This window comes from Mobula birostris, chromosome 7 (genome assembly GCF_030028105.1).
Source record: "Mobula birostris isolate sMobBir1 chromosome 7, sMobBir1.hap1, whole genome shotgun sequence".
NCBI lineage: Eukaryota > Metazoa > Chordata > Chondrichthyes > Myliobatiformes > Myliobatidae > Mobula > Mobula birostris.
The window spans coordinates 179,952,020-179,978,613 of NC_092376.1; the positions used below are offsets into that span (position 1 = coordinate 179,952,020).

At 41.2% G+C, this 26,594-nt stretch overlaps 4 protein-coding genes across 4 annotated transcripts in view; all 4 read left to right on the forward strand.

Moving 5' to 3' along the window:
- The window catches only part of LOC140201019 (protocadherin Fat 4-like), a 54,861-nt gene extending 48,809 nt beyond the window's left edge, over positions 1 to 6,052 (forward strand). Inside the window, exon 7 of the mRNA XM_072264654.1 lies at positions 5,972 to 6,052. Within this exon, the coding sequence (XP_072120755.1) occupies positions 5,972 to 6,013 (42 nt within the window). The 3' untranslated portion in view covers positions 6,014 to 6,052. The remainder of the gene's footprint in view (positions 1 to 5,971) is intronic.
- Positions 6,053 to 6,324: 272 nt separating this feature from the next.
- Positions 6,325 to 8,799, forward strand: LOC140201020 (protocadherin-10-like). Its single transcript, XM_072264655.1, has one exon. It carries the CDS (start codon positions 6,325 to 6,327, stop codon positions 8,797 to 8,799), a length of 2,475 nt encoding a protein of 824 aa, XP_072120756.1.
- A 4,571-nt stretch (positions 8,800 to 13,370) lies between these two features.
- LOC140201021 (protocadherin alpha-C2-like) lies at positions 13,371 to 15,988 on the forward strand. Its single transcript, XM_072264656.1, has one exon. It carries the CDS (start codon positions 13,511 to 13,513, stop codon positions 15,986 to 15,988), a length of 2,478 nt encoding a protein of 825 aa, XP_072120757.1. The 5' UTR covers positions 13,371 to 13,510.
- A 7,882-nt stretch (positions 15,989 to 23,870) lies between these two features.
- LOC140201022 (protocadherin-10-like) lies at positions 23,871 to 26,300 on the forward strand. Its single transcript, XM_072264658.1, has one exon. It carries the CDS (start codon positions 23,871 to 23,873, stop codon positions 26,298 to 26,300), a length of 2,430 nt encoding a protein of 809 aa, XP_072120759.1.
- The last annotated feature ends 294 nt before the right edge of the window (positions 26,301 to 26,594 follow it).

The following is a 26,594-nucleotide window of genomic DNA, read 5'->3' on the forward strand; positions in this document are numbered from 1 at the left end:
GCTCAGGTTCTGGCTGCATTTCAGCCCCGCGCTCCTTATGTATGGATACCCAACACGGAAGTGGAAGGGGGCGCTAAAAGGATCTACCGGTGGGTTTCCTCCGGTGCCTGACCAAGGTGGCCATTCACGGGATTAGGTAGCGGTCAGTCGCGCTGTCAGCGAATGCCCACAGCCAGCCCCTCTTCCAAGGATACGTTCGTAGCCAGCTGTACTTGGAGAGGGAGTATGCTGTCACAATGGGTACAGTGGGGGATTTCCGGAAGCGTGCCCCCACAACGAATTGACTGTTTTATAGACAGTAATAATCATATTTTAATTTGAATTTATTCACTGTCTTGAGGACACTTAACGTTTTTACTTTAGGTATTTGATCGTGAGCTCCAGCGACATTGCGAATGCAGCTGCTCGGTCACTGCCCACCACTGCGAGCGCTAGAATCGCAGGTTGCGCGAACTTCAAAAAACGATGCTTATTTTTTTTAAATCGCGATCTCTCGCGGAACTGCGAGCGACCTCTCCCGGAACCCTAGTGTTCCACGGAACCCAGGTTGAGAAACGCTGCTATATGCTGATTCATCATCACATTTGATTCGGCAATGGAGACTTAAATATGGAATTGGAACTAAGTAGAGCAGATGCTGAGCACCCATCCTTGTGGAGTACCTGTGCTGATTGTGGAAGGGATGTTGTTGCCAATCCGAACTGACTGTCGTCTGCAAGGGAGAAAATCGAGGATCCAGTTGCACAAGGAGTTATTAGGGAATACTCTTGACATTTTATACATTAGTTTTGAGATTAGATTAGATTCAACTTTATTGTCATTGTGCCGGGAACAGATACAAAGCCAATGAAATGCAATTAGCATCTAACCAGAAGTGCAGAAGAATAGTATTATTTACAAAATAATTGCGAATAAAATATATGTGCTACAGCACTCAAATATAAAAGTACTGAGACAGACCAATATGGGTGCAATACTGCTTAGCGCTGTGATGTGAGGTTCAGTAGGGTTACAGCCTCAGGGAAGAAGCTCTTCCTGTGCCTGCTGGTGCGGGAGCGGAGGCTCTGGTAGCACCTACCGGATGGGAGGAGAGTAAAAAGTCCATGGTTAGGGTGAGATGCATCCTTGATAATGCTTTTCGCCCTGCCCAGGCAGCGTTTGATAATCGCAGATGATAATAGTATTCAATGACGAGCTGTAGTCAATGAAAAACATCCTGATGTATGCACCTTCGCTGACTGTTTTCAGGGTGGACTGAAGAGCCAATGAAAATAGTATCTCTGTTGATATGTTGTGATGGTAGTCAAATGTAGCGGATCCAATCATCTTTCATTCAGGCATTCAAATGTTTCATCGTCAAACTCTCAAAGCACTTCGTCACTGTGGAGACAAGTGCTAATACACGATAGTCATTGAGGCAGTTTACCACGTTCTTCTCAGCCACCGGTATAATTGCACCCTGCTGAATTCAGGTAGGTACCACAAACCGCAAAAGTGAGAGTTTAAAAATAACGCTGAACACTCCAAGCAGTAGATCAGCACAGGTCTTTAGTACTTAGCCAAGTACCCTGTCGAGGCTGGATGATTTCCTTGGGTTCATCCTCCTGAAGGATGCTCTCATGGCGGCCTTAGAAATTGAAATCAAGTGTCCTCGGAGCTGTGGGAGTTCTTAAAGGTTCTTCCATGGAACAGTCAAAGCGATCATAAGAAAAGGTATTGAGATGGGAGAGAAGCTTTGTTGTCACATATGTCGACTGGTTTCGCGTTGCAGGGGGTGACAAAATTCAAGACCTGCTAGACCTACCGATCATTCTTTAGTGATTCATGTTTGGTCTGTAATTACCACTTCACACGTTGGCAGGCTATCCGAAGATCGTACTTTGACGAATTTTACTTAGCCGCCAGACCAGAATCCCACTGATCTGGCCCTCAACAAATTGCGGATCATGATTCAACCAGGACTTACAGACCGTAAGACCAAAAGACGTAGGAGCAGAATTAGGCCATTCAGCTCCGCCATTCCATTATGGCTGATCACATATCCCAAGATCCCACTCAGCCCCATACACGTGCCTTCTTATCATATACTTTGAAGCCCTGACCGATCAGTAAACGATCAATTCCGCCCTAGGTATATCCACGGACTTGGCCTCCACGGCATTCTGTGGCAGAACACTCCACAAGTTCACGACTCTTTGGCTAAAAAAAAATCTTCCTTACCTCTTATCTAAACGCTCGTCCTTCAAATTTGAGGCTGTGCTCTCTTGTTCTGGATACCCCAGAACAAGATACTTGTTCTTGTTCCTGATCATAGTGTATCAGTGGTCGAGTATGTGCTACAGGCAATGAGCTGATAATAATTGGACAGGGATTACTTCAACTAAATCCTCAACAATGATCTGAAAGGTGCTGTGGGTAGGCTGTTTCTTGTTTGACGATAACGGCATTCAATACTGTACTATGAAAGTTTGTTTCACATCTGACTTTGACGGTATGCAAGGTGCCGTCACGATCACGCAGGAAAACTCTCTTGGTAAGTTGATCAGTCGGCACTTAATCATTAGAGGTTCCAGGTCGGGGTGGGGGGGGGGGGGGGGACAAGAGAGCGACAAGACTATTGCGTCGGAGCACCATAAAGAGATTATCATGAAACACAGACCCCCACCTTTTGTCTTCTCCAAATCTGCAGTCCGGTCCATCCTCTGTATCGAGAAGCTCTCGAGTCTTACCAATGTATCCAGATTGTCCAGTGTGAGCCATATCTCTGTGAAGCAGATAACTCAGTAATCCTTCGTTTCCCTCCAAATCAACTGTTTTGCCCTTAGGTCGTTTGTTTTTTTTTTCAACAGCAAGTGTACATTTGCTAATAAGATGCTAAGTAGAGGAAGTCTCATGCCTCGGCGTTTCAGCCTGGCTTGAAGTCCTCCCCTCTTCCCTCTCTTACGGCCATGGCGATGTACCTTTGCCCTCTTAAAGGTGTCATACCTGCATGCTTGTGAGTTAAGTCCACCCAGTCCTTTGGAAGAATGTGAAATCGCTAGTTCGTAAAGACGTTTCAAGACTACGTTACTTAAGTGGAAATTATAGGCTGCAGATTGCAATGAGAGTAGTTCAGAGGAAATATATTTAGAAAGTTTGTTCGATGTCCGCCACACGTCACCTTGGTTCACCGGCACCATTTGCCACTAGGTTGATTTAAAAGAAGCAGGAAACGTTGTTTACATAGTCTGATAATTTTCAGTATTATTGATGTTACACACATTTGCAAGTTAGCGTTGCTCTGTACAATAAGGACCGGTACAGTGCATGTGATGTAAAAAGTTTTGGGAATTCGGGGATTGAGACCCATCTCTGCTGTATACTTTTCTATTATTTTACATAAAATGACCGAGCTGTATTGGGAATTTTCTGAACATTAGTGAAAGTCAGAATGTTATTGAAAAAAATGAGACTGAATATTTGATAGTTTCCTTTTTAAAGTGATGTACATCCCTTATTTTAGGCGATGGTCAATAACCAGTAGTTGCCATGCACCGTTGTGCTAGTCGTCACTGTTGTAGTTATTCAGTTGTTAGTCAAGTCCGACTCTTCGTGGCCTCATGGACTCCTGCACTCCAAGCCTTCTTGTTGAAAACTGTCTCTCTAAGATCCCCCAAGGTCATACGCATTGTCTGAGTAATATTATTTATTCATCGTAGCCTCTGTCATCATCTACGTCTTTTACCTTCTGTTTTACCTAACATGAGAGTCTTCCCGAGGAATCCTGTTTTCTCATGATACAAAATATTTGATTTGTCACTACATACCTTGCAAATGAAATTTGTCCTGGGCTTGCTGCATGTTTGCTTCATTGGAATTCGGAACGCAATTTTATAGTGCGAGATCATCAGCAGTCATCCATATTTATAAGTGCTATTGAAGTCGTTGAAGATAAATGGTCAAACAGGCCATATGATCTGAGATCCCATGGATGTCAATTATTATTTAGAGTTGTACCGATAAAACAACTCTTCTAATTATTTCGAGATGGTTCGAAGTTACTTTAATGGTATTTTAACTGCTGAGGAATGTTTGCCAGCTTTCTCCCTTTTAAGATCTCGTGTTCAAACAGATCAGTCATTTTAAACTTTTAACAACGCAAACAGGCATCAAAGATACCAAGGATCTATTTTAAAATGGGAAATATGACAGAAGGCAAAGCTATGCCTGCCATAAATACTTTCAATCAAGTCGCGTGTGCGGTTGCGCGCGAGATAAATAAAGGAATGAAAAAACAACAAAAATATTTTCGCATTTAGATCTCAATATAGAATAACTGAGACCACGAATGCTAAGCTCAGATAGCCGTCCTGGGTCAGCAAGATTCAAAGAGTATTTATTATTTTCAGAACTTGTTAACATGACATTCACATCGCAATTCCAAAAATATAAATAACAACAAAATACCTGTATTCTTTTCCAAAATGGACCATCCGAAAGTCACTAGGAGCTAAACTTAAATCAAGTCTTCCCAAAGCCCTGCCTTAGGTCTCTGCATAAAGATAACCACCGATAGTGATTGATCAATGCTCGTGATGTTTCACTGATACTTATGAATTTTGGGTTAGAGTAAATAGAGCAGTTACTATCTACAAATCTGAACCATGAATAATGCTTGACCAGTGACAGTAACGAATGCATGATGGGTATAGCTTTGCCGAAAGTAGCCAAGGCACGGTAATTTGGAATGACGTCATTTAATAGAACCACCGATAAAAACTAAGGAACTAATTAAACATCATTTCGCTAAATAAACAAATAAACAAAGTTTTATGTCGCGTATAGTTGTAGTTTACAATATATGCTGTAAAAAGAAATCCATTTGCTTCACTGAATGTTAGTGAAAACTGCAAAATCAGTTCCTAATGTGCTTGTATCGAAGACGTTGGAAAAAACCAATGATAGTTTACAAATAAATTACGGATCATATATCATCTCATTCACCGGATACATTTACACGTAATAGGAATTTGCTATGGTGTATTGGTGCTACATGCAACAAGCAACAACACCACCAAACAATTATAAAGTATAAATAGTCATATAAAATAAGTTTGCAAGTACGGATATTGAATACAATGTGCAAGTATACTTAAATACCAACATGTATTTATAATGCAGCAGCATTATAAAAAGTGGTTTAAAGTGTTTACAGTTCACTGCAGTGACTGAGGTAATAGATGGAGGGGGTAGAGCTTCTAAATGGAATCGTTAATTATATTAACTCTCTGAGCGAAGAAACTTTTAAGATGGACTTAAGTATTATTTTTAAACGCCCTACAGAGATGTCCAGAATGAAATTTTTCGAAAAGACAGCCGCTGCGTGGGTAATGTCCACCATGATTTTTCCTGCTGGCTTCTTTGTCCTGGTCACAAACTTAAGGTCTTATATATGCGAATATTGGTGTCATATATTCCAAAATTAATCTTTTCAGCAAATTATTAAAAGTGGTACATTTTTCTTCTCGCAGACGCTGACAAACTTATGGAGTTCTTCTAGTATTTTCAGTCTTTTTTCAGAGCTTCAATATTTTACATTTCTACTTTAAGTTTGTTCATTTGGGTAAATCGTACCCATATTTGTCACTCGAAATGCAGACCAGGACAGTAAATTGAAAATATAATTCCTGATTAAATGCAAAGCGATACCATGGCTCTGTAGACTCATAATCAAGAGCTCAAAATGGTTGTGAGTTGAGGAAAGAATAATATACCTGTGTCAAATTTGGGGTTAGATTTTTGAGTCCAATGAATCTTTATCTCCTCATAAACGATTTGTTCATACTTAGTGTTTAATATTTTAATTTGAATACAGATTCTGAGAAACCTGATGAGCAGAACACAAAACCAAACAAAAAAGTAATATCCAGCGACAGACAGAAATTTTAATTGTACAACAATAAATACAATTCTGCGCATCTTTTTTTCCCAGCTAGCTTTAAGAAATGAGCAGAATCGTGATTGGTGCATATGAATAAGTTTCTCCACCAATCGGCGGCTGAGATGTGATGAGTGATCCGTACAACCCCCTTCATGACTCAGCCGCCATCACGGAGGATCAGACACAGTGAAAACGGGATAACCAGCAGCTCCGTGGAATTTTGACAGCAATGCTCTTCGAAATTTAAGCAAAGTGCGAGTATACGAATGATTTTTTTGAGATACGTAAAAGGTACGAGTTTCTTTGTGTAGTTATTTTGTTCCATTTAACGCCGGCTCGCTGCTCCAAAGGAAAATGAAGGAACTAGTCGGGGCATGAAACAATTGGAATGAATTATCCTGGCAATGAAATATAAAATATATTGTCTGGTAAATTTGCAATTACTATTCTGTGCGTTCTCCCCGTGGGATGTTGTATCTGGTCAGATCAATTATTCTGTTCCTGAAGAACTGCAACCAGGAGCCTTTGTTGGGCAAATCGCAGCCGATTTAGGTTTAGAAGTGAAGCAGCTGTCGGTTCGAGGTTTACGGATAGGGTCCGGTCCTGGGAAGCAGTATTTCGACGTAAATTTGGAGAATGGGATTTTATTTATGAAAGAAATTATCGACAGAGAACTCCTTTGTGGGTCGAATCCCGATTGTCGCTTATCGTTGGAAGTTGTACTTGAAAATCCCCTAAGCCTGCACCCGGTGGAAGTGGAGGTCCTGGATGTAAATGATAATGCTCCTAGTTTCCCGAAAAGACAGCTTCGCCTTGAAATCATGGAGCTTGCAGCACCGGGTATGCGATTTCCTCTTGAACCCGCACACGACCCTGATATTGGCACAAACTCTTTGCAAACCTACCAGCTAGAACCAAATGAGTATTTTACACTGGACGTGCAAAGGCGCAGCGGGAAGGGAAAACGGCCAGTGTTATTGTTACAGAAGCCTTTGGACAGGGAAACCATACCAACGCACAATGTGACGTTAACAGCTAAAGATGGCGGTTTGCCGCCGAGATCAGGGACTGCTCTGATTATAATCACAGTGAAGGATTTTAACGACAATGCGCCTGTTTTCTCACAGCCGGTTTACAGAATCAGTCTTTTAGAATCTGCACCGAAAGGAACCCTGCTGATCAAATTGAACGCGACTGACTTGGACGATGGCCTCAATGGAGAGATAGTATACTCATTCCGTAGCCATATTTCTGCTGCTTCTCGTGAACTCTTTGACCTGAATTCCAAAACAGGTGAAATCAGACTCAAAGGGAACTTGGACTATGAAAAAAACCGCGCGTTTGAGATTAACATACAGGCGATGGATAAGGGTTCTGGCGCTGTTCCCGAGTACTGTGAGGTAATGGTTCACGTTATCGATGTGAATGATAACGCGCCTGAAGTAACTTTGCGATCGTTGCAAGCCACCGTTTCTGAGGATGCACCACTTGGGACAGTCGTGGCTCTCTTCAGTACAGAAGACCGTGATTCCCAACAAAATGGTCAAGTACAATGTCACATTCCAAAGCAAATGCCTTTCAATTTAGATTCCTCTATAAAGAACTATTACAGAATTCTTGTGCAAAATCAATTGGATCGCGAATACACATCAAAGTACGATATTGTTGTAACATGTAAGGATGCGGGAGACCCTGCACTCACCTCCAAGAAAACCATCCGAGTAGAGGTTTCGGATGTAAATGACAACTCACCGGCGTTTTCTCGCTCTGTATACACAGCAAATGTTATGGAGAACAACGTGGTTGGGACTTCCATATTTGCTATGACAGCCTTTGATTCAGATGTAGGCGAAAATGCTCAAATAATCTTTTCTATCTTTGAGTCCCTGGTTCAGAATTCCTCAATAACATCCTATGTCTCAATTAATTCTTCGAGTGGTGTCATTTATGCTCAGAAATCTTTTGACTATGAACAATTACAAAGCTTCCAGATTCATGTTCAAGTGCGGGATTCTGGGGAGCCAGCGCTGAAAGATAATGCTTCAGTGAACGTGGTTATCCTTGATCAGAATGATAATGCTCCAGTGATTACACATCCTTTACCCGAATACGGGCCAACAGCAATAGAAACAATATCCAGGTTTGCAGAACCTGGATCCTTGGTTGTAAAGGTATCGGCAACCGATGCTGACTCTGGTCAAAATGCTCGACTCTCTTATCAAATTTTTCAGGCCACCCATTATAATCTTTTTACTATTTCCGCAGACACTGGTGAAGTTTGGACTATCCGTCGAATTCTGAACAGGGATGCCTCTAATCAAAGGCTGGTGGTGGTCGTAAAGGATAATGGAATTCCATCACTCTCTGCCACTGTGACTATAGTATTATCTGTTGTTGGAACAAATATTGAATCATTTCCAAGCGTCAGCAGCTCGTCCTCAGTTCCGAGGTACACACCTGAACTGAGTCTTTCCTTGGTTATAGCTTTGGGAATAATATCAAGCATTCTCTTCATAATTTTAGTCATCCTTGCCATTAAAGTTCACTTAAACAGGAATGGCATGGTACACGGGCACTACTCCCTGGGTACTTGTTGTTGTTTTGAATCAAGAAATTCTTGGAATGGAATTCAGAAGGCCAGTAAAAACCTTCAGATACAACCGAACTATGTTGAAGTGTTTGGGGGCGATCCGCTCTCTCAGCGATTCCGTTACGAGTCATATTCGACATTGCAGTCTAACAAGAGGGATTTCGTCGTCCCCAACACATGTAGAACATCTGCGGACAAGAATTATGTGCTTAGCGAAACTATCGTGAAAGAAAATACTGAAATGGTGAAGTCTGAAAAATACAGTGTGGTCCAGGTGAGGAAATTTTAAGCAGAGAATATAATCTTCAAATGTTCTGTTTGTGTACAAGTGTGCTACCACATTAGCAGCATATACCGTGTGGGAATCTTATTTTGTGTAACCATTCTATTTCCAAAAGGTACTATCGTTTGTTTTATGGGTCAGTAACTATGTCGCCATATTATGTCCTGATACAGCAATGTTTTCCATACCTTTCATATTTTTAGAGGCGGTTTAATCCCTGTTAATACCATACTTAGCTATAGGTCAGTTGATTATACACCCGTTCTGATACCCAAACATTCCTCCCGGTAAAAAGCAATTCTCACATTCTCCTTCCAGTCTAGTGCATTGTATTCCGTGCTCGCGATGTGGTTTCATTTAAAATGACAGATATGAATGTAGTTTGAGTGGCCATATTGAAATATACTTCCTGTTAACAGACAATCTGTTGGAAGAACTGAGTGTTCAAGATGAATCTGTGGGAGCAAATAAAGTGTCAAAGTTTCTAATCACAACCTGAATCAAGACTCAATTTTAATATCGTTGTTGAATACCCGTTTTAAATTCTCGTGATTAGTCCCTCGGGGTGTCTTAGCCCCAGATGTCGTTCTCTTTACTTCTGCATTGTACACTAGTTCTGACCTTGTATAACTTCATTATTCCTAAGAAACTTAACCTTAACGGGGGAATAAACCATATATTTCATTCCTACATGATTTAGCTCTTGTTACTCATTATGCAGTTCAATGAATTATTCTTCGTGCTGTACTTTTGTATTAAATGCGCCGTATCAATATTTATCTAGAAACATTTATCTGCAGCTGTATAACTCAAGTTTTCTCTCTCCATAGATGCTGCTTGATATGTTGGTTATATCCTATGCACTCTTTTCTTTCAGGTTTCAAGAGAGCCATATCTGCAGTTTTTCCCAGTTCCATCACATTTATTCCTGCGAATTTTCCTCAGTTGTTCTTCCAAAGTTTAATGGTCTCCATTTGAAACCTTGCCGCCTCTGCATGTCTTGCTAGCACGTGAACAACTTTTGGTTGCAATCACTGAGCTATCCTGAACTCTTATCATTTTACTTCCCAGTCGATCACCCACCTCAAACATAATGAACCTAAAATGGCTGTTTCATCATCTTCTCCAATATAAAGTCATCCACCCAAAACATAAATATTGCTCCCCCTCTCTATGAATGTTTTTTTCTCTGCTGAATATCTCCATGCTTCTTTTTTTTCAGCGTTTAAATTCGTTTAAAATTTAATCAAGACATATGTGCCAATAAAAATATCTAGGCAAATGTTGCGAAAACAATAGCATTCGATGTAACATCTTTTACGTTCGATCTTTCTTCCATGCACCATTTCTTCTTTGAGGTGAGCATGATTAAACGTTGACACCCTTTCTTGAAAAGAAGCAGAAAAATGATCGACAGAAAAATAGTGTTTTTAAAGCTGTTTCTGATCACTATCGGACTGTAGTTTAGTGGACTGGTTACACACAAGCTGGATATTGTATTTCCTGAACTGCAACAGTGATAACATGATAACACCTCAAAATATTGTTTGCAAGATGCATTGGGATGTCCTTATAGGAAGCCTTTTATAAGTTTTATCTGATCTTCGCATTGTCTTCTACGAATTGCAAGACATTATATTCATGCAAGTAACCACGTAAGTACAGAGCGCTTGACTTCAGTATAATTAATTTCTGGTCTAAACACTTTAACAGGTTTCGATGCCATGGTTTAACATTTGAATATCCAGAATTTTCTTACTGTCAAGCCAATAGAAATATGCATATTTGTCTTCGGTGTTTGGAAATGGATCACGAAGACTGTTCTTCTCTTTTGCCTCATAGATAATTGTCCTTGGGACGTAGATGTGAATGCTTTTTTGACCAACCATAGCCGTTGGGATAAAGATGTTCACATTTGAGGGTCGTTGAGTGAGTCCCAGAGTTGTTGACTCTATAATTATGAAGAGGCAACGGTATATTTTCTAGTCAGGGAAATGTGGCATATTTATCCTGGTGCTCTAAGTCTATTGTCTCTTTGTAAGCACGTAATAGGAGTATTGTGCATTCTCCTGAATGGTTGTATATTTCTCTACATGCTACTGTGGACTGGGAGATTGTCTAACAAATATTATGTACTACGAATTAAGTTGGAAGATTTGTCCGGAATATTGTTAAGTTTTCGAAATGAGTTATACATCCAGCAACGAAATATTGATCTGGTAATTGCTTTGATTCGTGTGTTTTTAGACGACACGCAGAGTGACGGAAATTTGGAGATATGGTTGGTGACAAAGTTACAAGATATAGATCACATGGAAAGTTGTAAGAAGAAGTGTAAGATGGAATTTAAACCAGATGTGTATGACGTTCAAATAAGAGGATCCTTAGTTTAGGATCACTGAAGTTTAGAGGAATTTTGTGGAGGAAGTACCTAACTCCCTGGAACAGGAAACGTGCAAGTGTTACTAAAGGCATTTACATTGCTTCCATCATTGGTTAGGTGGAATAATGGGGAAAAAGTCAGAAAAAGTGTCGTATGTGTAAAATTTAATATTGGACAAATTTATAAAATTATTTTGCGTTCCCTTCGCCGAACTATGAAAGATGTTGACGTTTTGGAAATGGTGCAGCAGACATTTGCCAAAGTTTTGCATAGAATTGCTTAAAGTAAATGACCTATGAGAGATGCTTGACAAACGTGGATTCCCTTTTCTTGTGTACCAAAGGCTGAGAGACAATTATATAGAAACATATAACATTATGTGTGAGCTAATTACAATACATTGGCAGAGTGCTGCACATGGTGGAAATATCAAATACTGGAGGCCATTGATTACAGATGCTGGGGACTTGGGAAAAGTTCAAAGAGTGTTTTCGGGCAAGTTTTGGTCTTTACGCAGAGAATTGCAGATACTTGTAACTAAAAAACGCTGGACTTAAAAGGAATGGATATGATAGCAATGTTTAATAGACGACGAGACAGATACTCAAACAGGAATGGAATAAAAGAATACGAAGTGTATGCCCACAATTGCGATTGGTCAGGCATGCTTGCTGCACATTTCTATTTTCTTTCCATGTCTGCTGTAAATCTGGAAATATCTCAGAAACATGACCCTTTTCATTTCAAATACTTTATGCAGCGTTTTTTTTAGATTATGGTAAATAGTGACACCGATTGCCACAAGGGACTTATCATGTTGTATAATTTACTCGGGATGCTACTAGATCAGCGGAATAACAATGGCGAAAAGCCTACCACAAGTGCTGAATACAGCCCAGTCCATCACAGGGATAAAAAGCTCCACCGTTTTGAGCATATCTGCAAGGAGAATTGCCCTAAGAAAGCAACACCCATCGTCAAGGACACCTACCGTCAAGGCCATTTTCTATTCTTGCCTTCGCCATCGGGAAGGAGGTAGAGAAGCCTTAGGTCTCACATCACCAGGTTGAGGAACAGTTATTGCCCTTCAAACATCACACTCATAAACCAGCGTCAACGCACTTCACTCACCTCAATTCTAAACTGATTCCACAGATCCACTTTCCTGGACTCTACAACTCATGTTGTTAATACTATCTATCTATTCATTCATTTATTCATTAATATGTTCATTCATTTACTTACTTAATCATCTATTCATGTGTTTGCTAATTTATCAATCTATTTATTTGTTAACCTACTTGTTATTTAATGATTTATTTATTTGTCTGTTTATTAATTTATTACTTGTTATTTTATTTCCGCAGTTTGTCTTGGTTGTTGGTTGTTGTACATTGGTTTTTTGTCAATTTTTGATTGAATATAGCTTTTCAAAGACTCTATTCTATTTCTTTGTCCTGTTGTTATTGCCTGCATGGAAATTAATCCCAGAGTAATATATGACGACACTTACGTATTTTGATAATGAATTTATTTTGAAAGTTCAAACTTGAAATATTATAAATTACAAATAAAAGTTAATTGATGAGCTAAAGGGCATAAGCAACTGTAGTTCTACTCACACCAGAAATGAAAATAAAGTACTATGAGAATGATGAGAAACAGATTAATTTATACATAATGCAGAAAACTTTTTCATTTTGATAAAATAAATTAATATATTATTTTGTTATTGATGCTACTGAAACAACAGTTTTACAGACTATTAATTAATTGATGATTTTAGTTGAAAAATTGTGATGCAGAGATACATTACTGCATATGATCATGGTTTTCACCACTATTGTTTTGATATCTGACCTTTAAAGTATTCAGTGCCTTTGTTCCTGAAAATTCGGTTCTAAAGCAACCATTTCACAGAAATCTGAACGATGCAAACTGCTCAAAGGAATTTCAATTGTGCAACAAAAATTAGAAACAAATTCTGCACTTCTTGCTTTAAGAAGTGAGCTGCACTCTCATTGGCCAGATATGAATGCAATGTTGTTCACCAATCAGAGGTTGAGATGTGCCTGGTGATCCGCACAGTCCCTTAAATATGCAGCCGCCATCTTCTAAGTTCAGACGCCGTGAAAACTGGATAACAGCAGATCGGGAAGGTCTGTGTACGATTTACCTCGAATAGAAGACTACATGTTAACATTTAAATGAAAATATTACTGCAATTTCGAAGAAGGTATAGATATATTCAGCGTCATATTTGTCCCATCTAAATTAAATCGCCGTTAAAAGGCATTGTCTCGGATGAAACCATTGGTATGATTTCTCCTGGAAATGAGATATAATATAAACGGGCTGTTGAAATACCAACTGTTTTGCGCTCTGTTCTGTCGTTGGAATCTAGCTTCTGGGCAGATTCGTTACTCTATTCCCGAGGAATTACAACTGGGTGCCTTTGTTGGAAATATCGCAATTGATTTGGAGTTAGATTTAAAGCAGCTGTCAGCTCGCAGATTGCGGGTGGCGCCCAGCCCGAGGAAGCAGTATGTTGAGGTAAATTTGGAGAATGGGATTTTATTTGTGAATGAAAGAATCGATCGGGAACAACTTTGCGGACCGAGCAATGATTGCATTTTATCCTTGAATGTTGTACTTGAAAATCCACTCGGTCTGTATCAGGTGGAAGTGGAGATTATCGATGTAAATGACAACGCTCCCAGTTTCCCTGAAAGCCACATGCGCCTGGAAATCTCAGAAATTATGGCACCGGGAGCGCGATTCCCCCTCGAGGCCGCTCACGATCCTGATAGTGGAACTAACTCCTTACAAACATACCAGCTCCTTCCCAATCGATATTTTATTCTTGATGTACAGGAGCGCAGTGGGAAAGGGAAGCTACCGGTGTTGATGTTGCAGAGCCCTTTAGACAGAGAAACAGTAACCAGTCTCCAGTTAACGCTTTTAGCCGAAGACGGCGGAGTTCCGATGAAATCGGGCAAGGCCGAGATAACAATCATAGTGCACGATGCGAATGACAACTCTCCTGTTTTTTCGCGGTCCGTTTATACCGTGAGTCTGTTGGAAACGGCTCCATTAGGATCCCTCATCATGACAGTAAACGCCACGGACTTGGATGACGGACCAAATGGAGAGATCACGTATTCCATCAGCAGCCACAGTTCTAAAAATATTCCCGAAGTATTTAGTGTCGATTCAAAAACCGGAGAAATCAGATTGAAAGGACACTTGGACTATGAACAAAATAATTTTTTTGAGATTAATATACAAGCAGTCGATAATGGCCCTTACGCGATACCGCAGCACTGTGATGTGCTGGTGAATGTTGTCGATGTGAATGACAATGCTCCTGACATGAAGTTAACGTCTACGTTAAGTGCAGTGCCAGAGGATACCTCAGTTGGGACAATAGTGGCACTACTCAGCGTAGATGACAAAGATTCTGGACAAAATGGGCGAGTGCAATGCAAAATATCAAGCCAACTGCCGTTTAAAATCGAATCGTCTGTAGAAAACTTTTATAGACTGCTTATACGGCAATCGCTGGATCGTGAAACTGCTTCCAGGTATGACATTACCATAACATGTACGGATGCAGGGTATCCTAATCTAACGTCCACAGAAACGATTCGAGTAGATGTTACAGATGTTAATGACAACGCTCCGAGGTTTCTACAAGCAGTACACACTGCGCATGTCATGGAGAACAACGTTATTGGGGCTTCTATATATTCGTTAACTGCTTTTGACTCCGACATAGGACAGAACGCCCGTCTGAACTTTTCCATCCTGCCATCTCAGGTTCAGAATTTCGCTATTGACTCTTATATCTACATCAACTCACAAAGTGGTGTCATATATGCTCAGAAATCTTTTGACTACGAGAAATTAAAAAAATTCAAAATTTACGTTCAGGTGCGGGATTCTGGAACCCCACCCCTCTGCAGCAACTCCTCTGTAGATGTTGTTGTCCTTGATCAGAACGACAACGCTCCAGTCATTGTGTATCCTTTGCCCCAATATGGGTCAACAGTAATGGAGACGATATCCAGGTTTGCTGAACCTGGACACCTCGTTGTCCAGGTATCTGCTACTGACGCCGATGCCGGTCAGAATGCTCTTCTAGTTTATCAGATTGCCCAAGCCACTCATCGCAATCTGTTCACAATTTCAGCGGATACAGGGGAAATTTGGACTATCCGCGGTATTGAGAACAAGGATGCCTCCAAACAAAGGCTGATGATTGTCGTGAAAGATAATGGAACGCCTTCGCTCTCTGCAACTGTAACCATATTATTATCTGTGAAAGGGGGCCAAACGATGTCCAGTGCCACCAGTTTATCTAAAAAGGACGATTTTGCGCCCGATTTGAACTTCTCCTTGGTCATCGCCTTAGGAACAACTTCTCTGATTTTCCTAATTATTTTGGTTATCCTAGCGTTTAAGGTTCATAAAACAAGAAACGGTGGTGGATGTCGATACAGTTCTCTGACTACCTGTTGCTGTTTGGGATCAAGGAATTCTGTGAATGGAATTCAAAAGGCCAGTAGGAGCCTTCAGATACCACCGAACTACGTTGAGGTATTCGGAGGTGATCCACTTTCCCAGAGTTTCCGTTACAAGTCGTGTTCAACGTTGCAGTCTGTGAAGAGAGACCTCGCGATCCCGCAAACTTGCGGGTTGTCTACAGATATGCATTACAACCAGCTGAAGTTTGTTGCGAAAGAGAATGCAGGAATGATAAAGCCAGAGGAGAGCAATTGCAATGTAAGCACTGAGGTGAGGAGCTGCTGAAGAGAATCGAAATTGTTCACTATTTAATTTGATTATCATGCAAATATTTGGGTCATTGTGATCACTGTACTATGATGAAATTAATGTTACGCTCACAATCTCAGTGTGGACGCAGTGATCGAATAATATTTCTAATTGCTTAATGGGTTTATGTTACAAAGTGTTTAGTTTTTTTCGCAATTGCATGTAACTCCAAGACATTGTTTCACTTGTTTGATCTCTCTGTGAGAGGCTGTGTGGGGGCAGGTTCTAGGCCGTTTAGAATTTATTGTGATAACAAATTGCGTTAAAATTAACTTGTAGCAAATTACTGAATAAGTATGTTCCAGGCACTATGAACACTGCCTTTGAAGAAAAAAAATGTTTTGGCTGCTTAAACCCCTTGGTTAGGTATGAGCAAAATGGTTTTGGTGCCGCTTTTCGGTCACACGAGATTTATTCACTCTCTTTGTATTCGGAAATCAAAGATACCTGAAATAAAGCGAGGAAGTAGGAAAATTCTCAGCAACCTCCACGTTGGGAGAAATTAGAGCTAACGTTCTAGACCGGTAAAGAAGTCGATGAAAAATGCTCATACTGAAACGTTAACACATTTCTCCACCCGCCGTAAGAAGTTTTGAACGACTCCTGTGCTCAGTATGATTGCATTTAAACAATCATTCGAGTTGTGGAATTGGGCAGAACAACTGGAATTAGGGAAAAGTGTTTCGAATCCAGATGCTGTAGTTTGATTGGCTAATGACCAGTCGCAGGGTATTTCACCGAATAAGACCGTGGTCGTATTTTTATCTACATTTGATATTGAGAATACATTAATGAGGCGGAGCAACGGCAATTTGAATTTACTCAAGGCGATGCGTATTCAGTCGACCAGTAAAGGCAGGGACGACAAAATAAATGGTAATACCATACAGAATATAGTGAAAGATGGTGACCTTAGCAAACAAGTCGAGTGACATTCAAGGTGGCAGCACAAATTTCAACATAAAGCTGCCTGAGGCAGAGAGTTTCAGTCCTAACAAGTAACTGAAGACCCTGGGCATATTTTCATAGGAATTGAGCAGGCTGGACGAGGCTGGGGGCTTCTTTGAGATTTATGCAAATAAGTGGAAGGCGAACTGGGTAGGTAGTAAGAACATTTTCCCCATAACAGAACTGCCAAAGATATTGGTTTACGGAAATGTCAAAGAAGTTGAGCCAGAATGTAAAGAAGACCTTTTTTTTTGCACTCAAAGGATGTTAGGAATTTGAAATGCATTGCTTGGGTGGGTGGTGGAAATAGGTACGTGGCAACAATTAACCAATATCTCTGTGAGCACTTGAATGACACAAACCACGGAAAACCGCAGAGCCAGTCGTGGTAAATATAATTAATGTAATTATTAATTTGCTCATAGATATGATATGAATCCGATGGGCGAAATAGTCTGTTTCAATGCCATGACTAACATGACCATCTTCTTGAATAATCACGGTCAATGTGGTGTCAAACCGCTCGTGCGCATTTTCTGGAGTCTTCTTGTGATTATAATGACACTTGTTAAACTTAAGCCCATCGCCCCTACTGGGACATAGCCAACCGAAAGCAACTCGCCGGATTCCTCTATCCTGGCCCAGTCTTTGCCCAGATATAGCCCATTTAGACGAAGGTTCTAACTCTCTTCCGAAGAGAAGTTTTTGGAGTTTCTGTCGCCGTTTCTGTAGCTCTGGGTTTTTAAACAAATGGGTTTCTCGTGCCATGAACAAAAGGTCATGACGAAAGGTCTCGGCCCGAACCGTCGACTGTACCTCTTCTTATAGATGCTGCCTGGCCTGCTGCGTTCACCAGCAATTTTTATGTGTGTTGCTTGAAATTCCAGCAGCTGCAGATTTCCTCGTGTTTGCGTTTTATTGTACTGAGATGTTGACATAATGTCAGAAACCGGTTGTTGAAAGAAGTCTTTGATATGCTTTGGTATTACACTTGTGTTGATCTACCTGGGTTACATGCGCAATTATTTAGAAGATTCTCTTGAAGCATCTGGGATAAATTTCTACAATGCGCTCTTTGGAGACAGGAATGAATATTTTAGATTTCAGATTAAATTAAAAAGTGAACCAAGAAGCTTCATCTCGGTAGTGTAATCAGTTTTGTATGTTTTGTTGTTACCATAAGATGATAAGACCATAAGATATAGGAGCAGAATTAGGCCATTTCATCATGGCTGATCCAATGTTGCTCTCAGCCCTAATCTCCTGCCTTCTCCCTATGTCCCTTCATGCCCTAATCAATCATGAGTCTCTCAATCTCTGCATTAAATATGCATAGAGACTTGGTCTCCACAGAGGAGTATGGCAAAGAATTCCACAGATTCATCACTCTCTGGGTAAAGAAATTCCTCCTCATTTCCCTTCTAAAGGAGACCCTTCTATTCTGAGCCTGTGTCCTCTGGTCTTAGACTCTCCCACCATAGGACACATCCTCTCCAGGTCCACTCTATCAAGGACTTTCACCATTCGGTTGGTTACAATAAGGTCACTCCTCATTCTGCTGAACTGCAGTGAATACAGCCCCAGAGCCATCAAATGCTCTTCATATGACAAGCCATTCAATCCTGGAATCAATTTTGTGAACCTCCTTTGAAACCTCTTCAGTTTCAGCACGTCCTTTCTAAGATAAGGGGCACAAACCTGCTCAAAATACTCCAAGTGAGGCCTCACCAGTGCGTTATAATGTTTCAACATTACATGCTGTTTTTTTTTTCTCTTAGACCTGTAGAAATGAATGCGAAAATTGCTTTGGCCATCCACACCACAGACTCAACCTGCAAATTAACCTTCAGGGAATCCTGCACAATTGAATTGAATTGACTTTATTTCTTACATTTTTCACATACATGAGGAGTAAAAATCTTTACGTTACGTCTCCAACTAAATGTGCAATCATAGTAATTTATAATAATTTATAATAAACAGAACAGTCAATGTAATATAGAGTACACTCAAATCAGCGTGAGTTCATCAGTATGATGGCTTGGTGGAAGAAGCTGTCCTGGAGCTTGTTGGTCATTGTCTTGACAGGGACTCCAAAGTCCCTTTGCGTCTCAACTCTTTGCATTTTCTCTCCATTTAGAAAATAGTCAACACTTTCATTTCATTTCAAGTGTGTGTATGACCACACACTTCCCATCACTGTATTCCATCTGCCTTTCTTTGCCCATACTCCTAATCTGTCTGTCCTTCTGTAGCATCTCTAGTTCCCCCAAACTACCTGTCACTTCAACTGCCGTCATGTCATCTGCAAACTTGGCAAGAGGGCCATCAACTACATCATCCAAATCATTGACATGTAACATAAAAAGAATCTGTCCCAACACAGATCCTCATGGAACACCAGTAGTCACCGGCAGCGAGTCAGAAACGGCTCCTTTTATTCCCACTCTTTGCCTGTCAAATAGCCACTGGTTTATCCATGCTAGAATTGTTCCTGTAAGTCCATTGGCTCGTAGCTTGTTAAGAAGTCTCATATGTGGCACCTTGTCAAAGGCCTTCTGAAAATCGCAGTACACAACAAGAACCGATTCTCCTTTGTCTATCTTGCTCGTTGTTTCTTGAAAGTATTCGAACAGATTTCTCGGGTAATACTTCCCCGTGAGGAAACCATGCTAACTATGGCTTATTTAATCATGTGTCTGACCAAACTTTTGGTATCCTCTTTAATATTATTGGCTAGTTTAATTTTGCATTCCATCTTTACATTCTTGATGACTATTTAGTTGCCTTCTGCTGTTCTTTTTTAAATCTTGCCAACCCTCTAACGTCCCACAAATCTTTGCTCTATTATATGCCCTCTCTTTGGCTTTTATGTTGGCTTTGACTTCTCTTATTAGCCATGGTTTTGTAATATTTCCTTTAGAATACTCTTCCTCTGTGGGATGTATATATCACGTGCCTTCGGATTTGCTTCCAGAAATTCCACTTATTGCTGCTCTGTCGTCATCCCCGCCAGTGTTCTTTTCCAATTAATTCTGGCCAACGCCTTTCTCATGCCTCTGTATTTCCCTTTACCCCAATGTAATTAACATTCAGTCATAATACGGACCAGTGTTCTACATGTGGTAAAAGGTTATGGGAAATCAGCACGTGTGGCTGCCACTTCTATTTGGCTTCAATGCTATTTCCGTGTTGTTAATATAAATCAAGGCATCTTTCGATTTAGTTCAATGTCGAATAGATTTGGACCGAAGATGTTTGCTAATTCCCCTTTTTAGTCATTAAAAAGAAATTTATCAATTTTAAACCTTCTAGATTTCAAAGAGAGCCGACGGCTATATAAAAAGTAAATTGGAAAATATCACAAATGTCAAAGCTTAACTGGACATCAAAACTTTCAGGGCCTTTCAAAAGCAGTGGCATCCGAATTACTGAAGGTAACCAAAATGGTTGCTTTTGGTATCTAGATTTCAATAGACGAGCACTGAGATCATGAATAACATGATCATGTAGAACCATTCAACAGCAAATTTCGGCTGGTTTTCTTTTATTTCACAACTTCACTTACCACACTCACCACAATTTTTTTGCTACAAACCAATTAGTATGGTCCTCTTTTTCCAAAATAGACTACCCAGAACTCACTAGGAGATGAAATTAAAACAAGCACCCCTAAATACCTCCCTCAGTTTTATGCATGAAGATAACCACCAAAGGTTACTTATTAATTCAGGTGGAATTTGACTCTTGCCTATGTCCTCTGAGTTACACCAAATTCACCAGAAAATTCCCTGCAAAACATAAATAAATATTAACCAGTGACAGAAACGACTGCATGGTGGGTATCAGTTTACGCAAAGCAGATATGACGCAGCCATTTGAAATGTAACCAACGAAAATCACTTCATCCGTTCATATGAGGATAATTCTGGTACTAAATAGCCATGCCTTTGACCTTTGGGAAACCAACAGGAATTCTGCAGGTGATGGAGATTCAAGCAACACACATCAAAGCTGCTGGTGAACGCAGCAGGCCAGGCAGCATCTCTAGGAAGAGGTGCAGTCGGCGTTTCAGGCCGAGACCCTTCGTCAGGACTAACTGAAGGAAGAGTGAGTAAGAGATTTGAGAGGGGGAGGGGAAGATCCAAAGTGATAGGAGAAGACAGGAGGGGGAGGGATGGAGCCAAGAGCTGGACAGGTGATTGGCATGTCTACTATAAGCCTACTGACTCTCACAGTTATCTGGACTATTCCTCTTCTCACCCTGTCTCTTGCAAAAATGCAATCCACTTCTCGCAATTCCTCCGTCTCCGCCGCACCTGCTCTCAGGATAAGGCTTTTCATTCCAGGACGAGGCAGATGTCTTCCTTTTTTAAAGAAAGGGGCCTCCCTTCCTCCACCATCAACTCTGCTCTCAAACGCATCTCCCCCATTTCACGCACATCTGCTCTCACTCCATCCTCCCGCCACCCCACTAGGAATAGGGTTCCCCTGGTCCTTACCTACCACTCCACCAGCCTCGGGTCCGACATATTATTCTCCGTAACTTCTGCAACCTCTAACGGGATCCGACCACTAAGCACATCTTTCCCTCCCCCCCCCCCCCCCCCGCTTTCCGCAGGGATCGCTCCCTACGCGACTCCCTTGTCCATTCGTCGTCCCCCACCCCCATCCCTCCCCACTGATCTCCCTCCTGGCACTTATCCTTGTAAGCGGAACAAGTGCTACACATGCCCTTACACTTCCTCCCTTACCACCATTCAGAGCCCCAGACAGTCCTTCCAGGTGAGGCGACACTTCACCTGTGAGTCGGCTGGGGTGATATACTGCGTCCGGTGTTCTCCATGTGGCCTTCTATATATTGGCGAGACCCGAAGCAGACTGGGAGACCGCTTTGCTGAACACCTACGCTGTGTCCGCCAGAGAAAGCAAGATCTCCCAGTGGCCGCACATTTTGATTCCACATCCCATTCCCATGCTGACATGTCTATCCACGGCCTCCTCTACTGTAAAGATGAAGCCACACACAGGTTGGAGGAGCAACACCTTTTATTCCGTCTGGGTAGCCTCCAACCTGACGGTATGAACATTCACTTCTCTAACTTCCGCTAATGCCCCACCTCCCCCTCGTACCTCATCTGTTATTTATTTTTATACACACATTCTTTCTCTCGCTCTCTTTTTTCTCCCTCTGTCCCTCTGACTATACCCCTTGCCCATCCTCTGGGTTTCCCCCGTCCCTTGTCTTTCTCCCTGGGCCTCCTGTCCCATGATCCCCTCATATCCCCTTTGCCAATCACCTGTCCAGCTCTTGGCTCCATCCCTCCCCCTCCTGTCTTCTCCTCTCATTTTGGATCTCCCCCTCCCACTCCCACTTTCAAATCTCTTACTATCTCTTCTTTCAGTTAGTACTGACGAAGTGTCTCGGCCTGAAAGGTCGACTGTACCTCTTCCTAGAGATGCTGCATTCACCAGCAACTTTGATGTGTGTTACCTCTGGGCAACTGTCAGTTTGCCATATGAATTGACTGTAGAATTAAGCTATGAATGAATCTTGACCAATGACACAAACGAATGTACGATGGGTATGAATTTACAGAAATAAGAGAGGACACAGTCTTTCGGAATGATGGCATCGATTGATAGGTGTTACATAAGTAAATAGAAGTGGTTTCACTAAATATGTAAACTTTGTCATGAACAGAGGATTTCAGTTTACAACACACAGAGTAAACAGAAATCACCTGGTCGTAATGAAGTTCAAGGTAGTAATGAACCTGCAAATTGAGTTCATGAAGGTACTTGTTTCCAAGTTATAAAAGAAAACAGTGATATACTAGCAATCAATGCAATTTATTCGACTTCCAAACGTTTTTGCACTTTTGTTCTCTATCGGATCCAGGGTAGCAATTATTTCACCTCTACACTTGTGTACAGGAAGTGGCACCAGAAATTTTGAACTTGAGCACTCATAAACCTAAGGGTTTCAACAAGCTTTTCTTAAGTGTTACGGTTGTCTCTCGCTCAACGTCACGAATTTGTTCTAGTATTTTCTGTCTTACATATTTCCAGCACATAATATTTCCCAATTAGAGTCTGATTATTTGGGTAAATTACCGAAATATCTCTGTTTGAAAGCTAGAATGGCTTCATAAAACCTCGTGATGATTTCCTCTTGAATGCACAGAAATAATTTTGATTTCTAGACCCACAATCAGCAGCTAATAATAGTGGGAAATTCAAGAATGAATGATATATAAGTATTATAAATAAAATGGAATCATTCAGCTCAACAATGTTTCTTATATTACCTTTCCTCTGATGAACAAGTTACTTATACTTCCCCTTTAATACATTAATCTGAACATAGATACTGATAACTCGGATCAGTAGAACTGTAAAAAGAACAGAAAATAGATATCCACAGGCTAAAATAAAATATAACTGTGCAACAATAAATATCATATTCTCCGCACCTTCTAGTCTTGCTAGCTTTAAGAAACGACCAGATTCCTGATTGGTTCGAATATCAATCAGGTTCTCCACCAATCGTGAGCTGAGATGTGATTAGTGATCCGGACAGCCCTCCTTACGACACAGCAACCATTGCGTCAGATCAGACACAATGAAGACAGGATAGCCAGCAGCTCCACGAGTCCTCTCACATTGTAAAGAAATACGACCATTTCATTGATATAATTCGAGCGATTGCCAAGCGGTACGGATCTATTCTGTATCGTTTCTTTTTCTCTCTCACACACACTGTTTATCACTTATGCACTGCAGAAAGGAAAATACGTAATACTGCCTGGGCCTATAACATTTGGAATGACTTCCACTGGAAATGAGATATAAAGTATATTGGTTGCTGAAATGCCAATTGTTGTTCTGTGTATTCTGCCTATTGGACATGGTGTGTGGTCAGATTCGTTACTCTATTCCTGAAGAACTACAACCGGGAGCCTTTGTTGGAAAAATCGCTGCCGATTTAGGTTTAGATGTGGAGCAGCTGTCGGCTCGCCGCTTGCGGGTAGCGCCCGGTCCTGGTAAGCAGTATTTCGACATAAATTTGGAGAATGGGATTTTAATTGTGAAAAAAATTATCGACAGGGAGCTGCTTTGTGGGTCGAATCTCGACTGCCGCTTATCCTTGGATATTGTGCTTGAAAATCCCCTGAGCCTCTACCAGGTGGAAGTGGATGTTCTCGATGAAAATGATAATGCCCCCAGTTTTCCGAAAAGCCAGCTTCATCTTGAAATTATAGAGCTTGCAGGACCCGGAATGCGATTTCCTCTTGAACCAGCGCACGATCCGGACATTGGCACAAACTCCTTACAAACCTACCGTTTACAATCAAATGACTATTTTAGTCTAGATGTACAAATGCGTCGTGGAAAGGGCAAATGGCCAGTATTGTTGTTACAGAAACCTTTGGACAGAGAAATAATGGCGACGCATAGTATAACGTTAACGGCAGAAGACGGCGGGTTCCCTACGAGATCGGGCACAGTGCAGATTATAGTAGCAGTGAAGGATGTTAATGACAACGCGCCTGTTTTCTCCCAGTCGGTTTACAGAGTCAGATTATTGGAATCTGCACCAAAAGGGACTCTGATTATCACATTAAACGCTACTGATATGGATGATGGGCTGAATGGAGAGATAATGTATTCTTTCCGTAGCCATATGTCTTCGACTTCCCGCAGTCTTTTTGATCTGAATTCCAAAACTGGTGAAATCAGACTCAAAGGGAAGTTGGACTATGAAGAAAGCAACGTCTTTGAAATTAACATACAGGCGACGGATAAGGGTCCTGGCGCTGTTCCTGAATACTGTGATGTATTGGTTGAAGTTGTCGATGTAAATGATAATGCACCGGAGGTGAAATTGCGGTCTTCCTCTGCGACTGTTTCGGAAGACGCTCCGCTTGGGAGTGTAGTGGCTCTGTTCACTGCAGAGGATAGAGATTCCGGACAAAATGGTCAGGTACGCTGTCAAATTTCAAATCGACTGCCCTTTCAGCTGGATTCGTCTTTAAAGAACTACTACAGAATCCTTGTACAGCACCCACTCGACCGCGAAAACAACCCCAAGTATGATATCACTATTGAATGCATGGATGCAGGGGAGCCTCCCCTCACTTCTAAGAAAACCATCCGAGTAGAGGTTTCAGATATAAACGACAACCCGCCAAGGTTTTCTCGCCCAGTGTACACAGCACATGTTATGGAAAACAACGTTATTGGAGCTTCCATATTTTCTCTGACGGCCGTCGATACAGACGCTGGAGAGAACGCCCGACTGAACTTTTCTATCCTAGAGTCTCAGGTTCAGAATTTCTCAACAACCTCTTATGTTTCAATTAATTCAGCAAGTGGTGTGATCTATGCTCAGAGATCTTTTGACTATGAACAATTGAAAAACTTCCAGATTCAAGTTGAAGTGCGGGATTCTGGTACGCCATCTCACACGACCAATGCGTCGGTGAACGTTATTATCTTGGATCAGAATGATAATGTTCCAGTGATTGTGCATCCTTTACCCGAATACGGGACGTCAGCAATAGAAACAATCTCCAGGTTCACTGAATCTGGCTCCTTGGTTGTCAAGGTCTCTGCCACCGATGCAGACTCGGATCAGAATGCTCGACTCTCGTATCAGATTCTTCAAGCCACCCATCGCAACCTTTTTACCATTTCTGCAGACACTGGTGAAGTTTGGACTATCCGTCGAATATTGAACAGAGACGCTTCTAATCAGAGACTGGTGGTTTTGGTAAAAGATAATGGAATACCATCCCTTTCTGCCACCGTGTCTATATTATTATCTGTGGTTGGGACTGATAGTGAATCGTTCTATGGTGTCAGTAACTCATCAGCAGATTCGGGGAGCATTCCTGAACTGAGGCTTTCTTTGGTTATAGCCTTGGGAATAATATCTAGCTTACTCCTCATAATGTTAATCATCCTCGCCATTAAAGTTCACAGAAACAGGAAAGGGATGGTATACCAGCACCGTTCTCTGGGTAGTTGTTGTTGCTCTGAATCAAGAAACTCTTTGAATGGAATACAGAAGACCAGTAAAACCCTTCAGATACCACCAAACTATGTTGAAGTATTTGGGGGCGATCCTCTCTCACAAAGATTCCGTTACGGGTCATGTTCGACATTGCAGTCTACCAAGAGGGATTTCACCGTCTCCATCAACAGTCGATCCTCTGCAGACCAAAATTTTGTTCTGAACGAATCCGCCTGTAAAGGAAATGTTGCAATGGTGGATTCTGAAAAACATAGCGTTCCTGAGGTAAGGTCATTTAAAACAGAGAGCGAAAACCTTTAAAGTTTTGCTGGAAAGCACAAGAATTTGGATAGCTACCAGTATATTAAGATAAACAGCGTGAATCGTGTAGCTAAAGAGAAACACTGCGCTCATTGTTAAATCTGTTTGACATTACTTTTTTTTTGTCCAGTGTGATGTTTTGCAGACAAAAATGATATATAATTCTAATATATTGCCAAAGAGTTACAAACCTTTCTTGACATCGCCTTGATTTTTCGAGGTATGGTTACTCCTTTCTGCATTCTTTCCTCCAGGAGAGGGGAACGTAATAATTGTTACTCCTGATCCAATGCA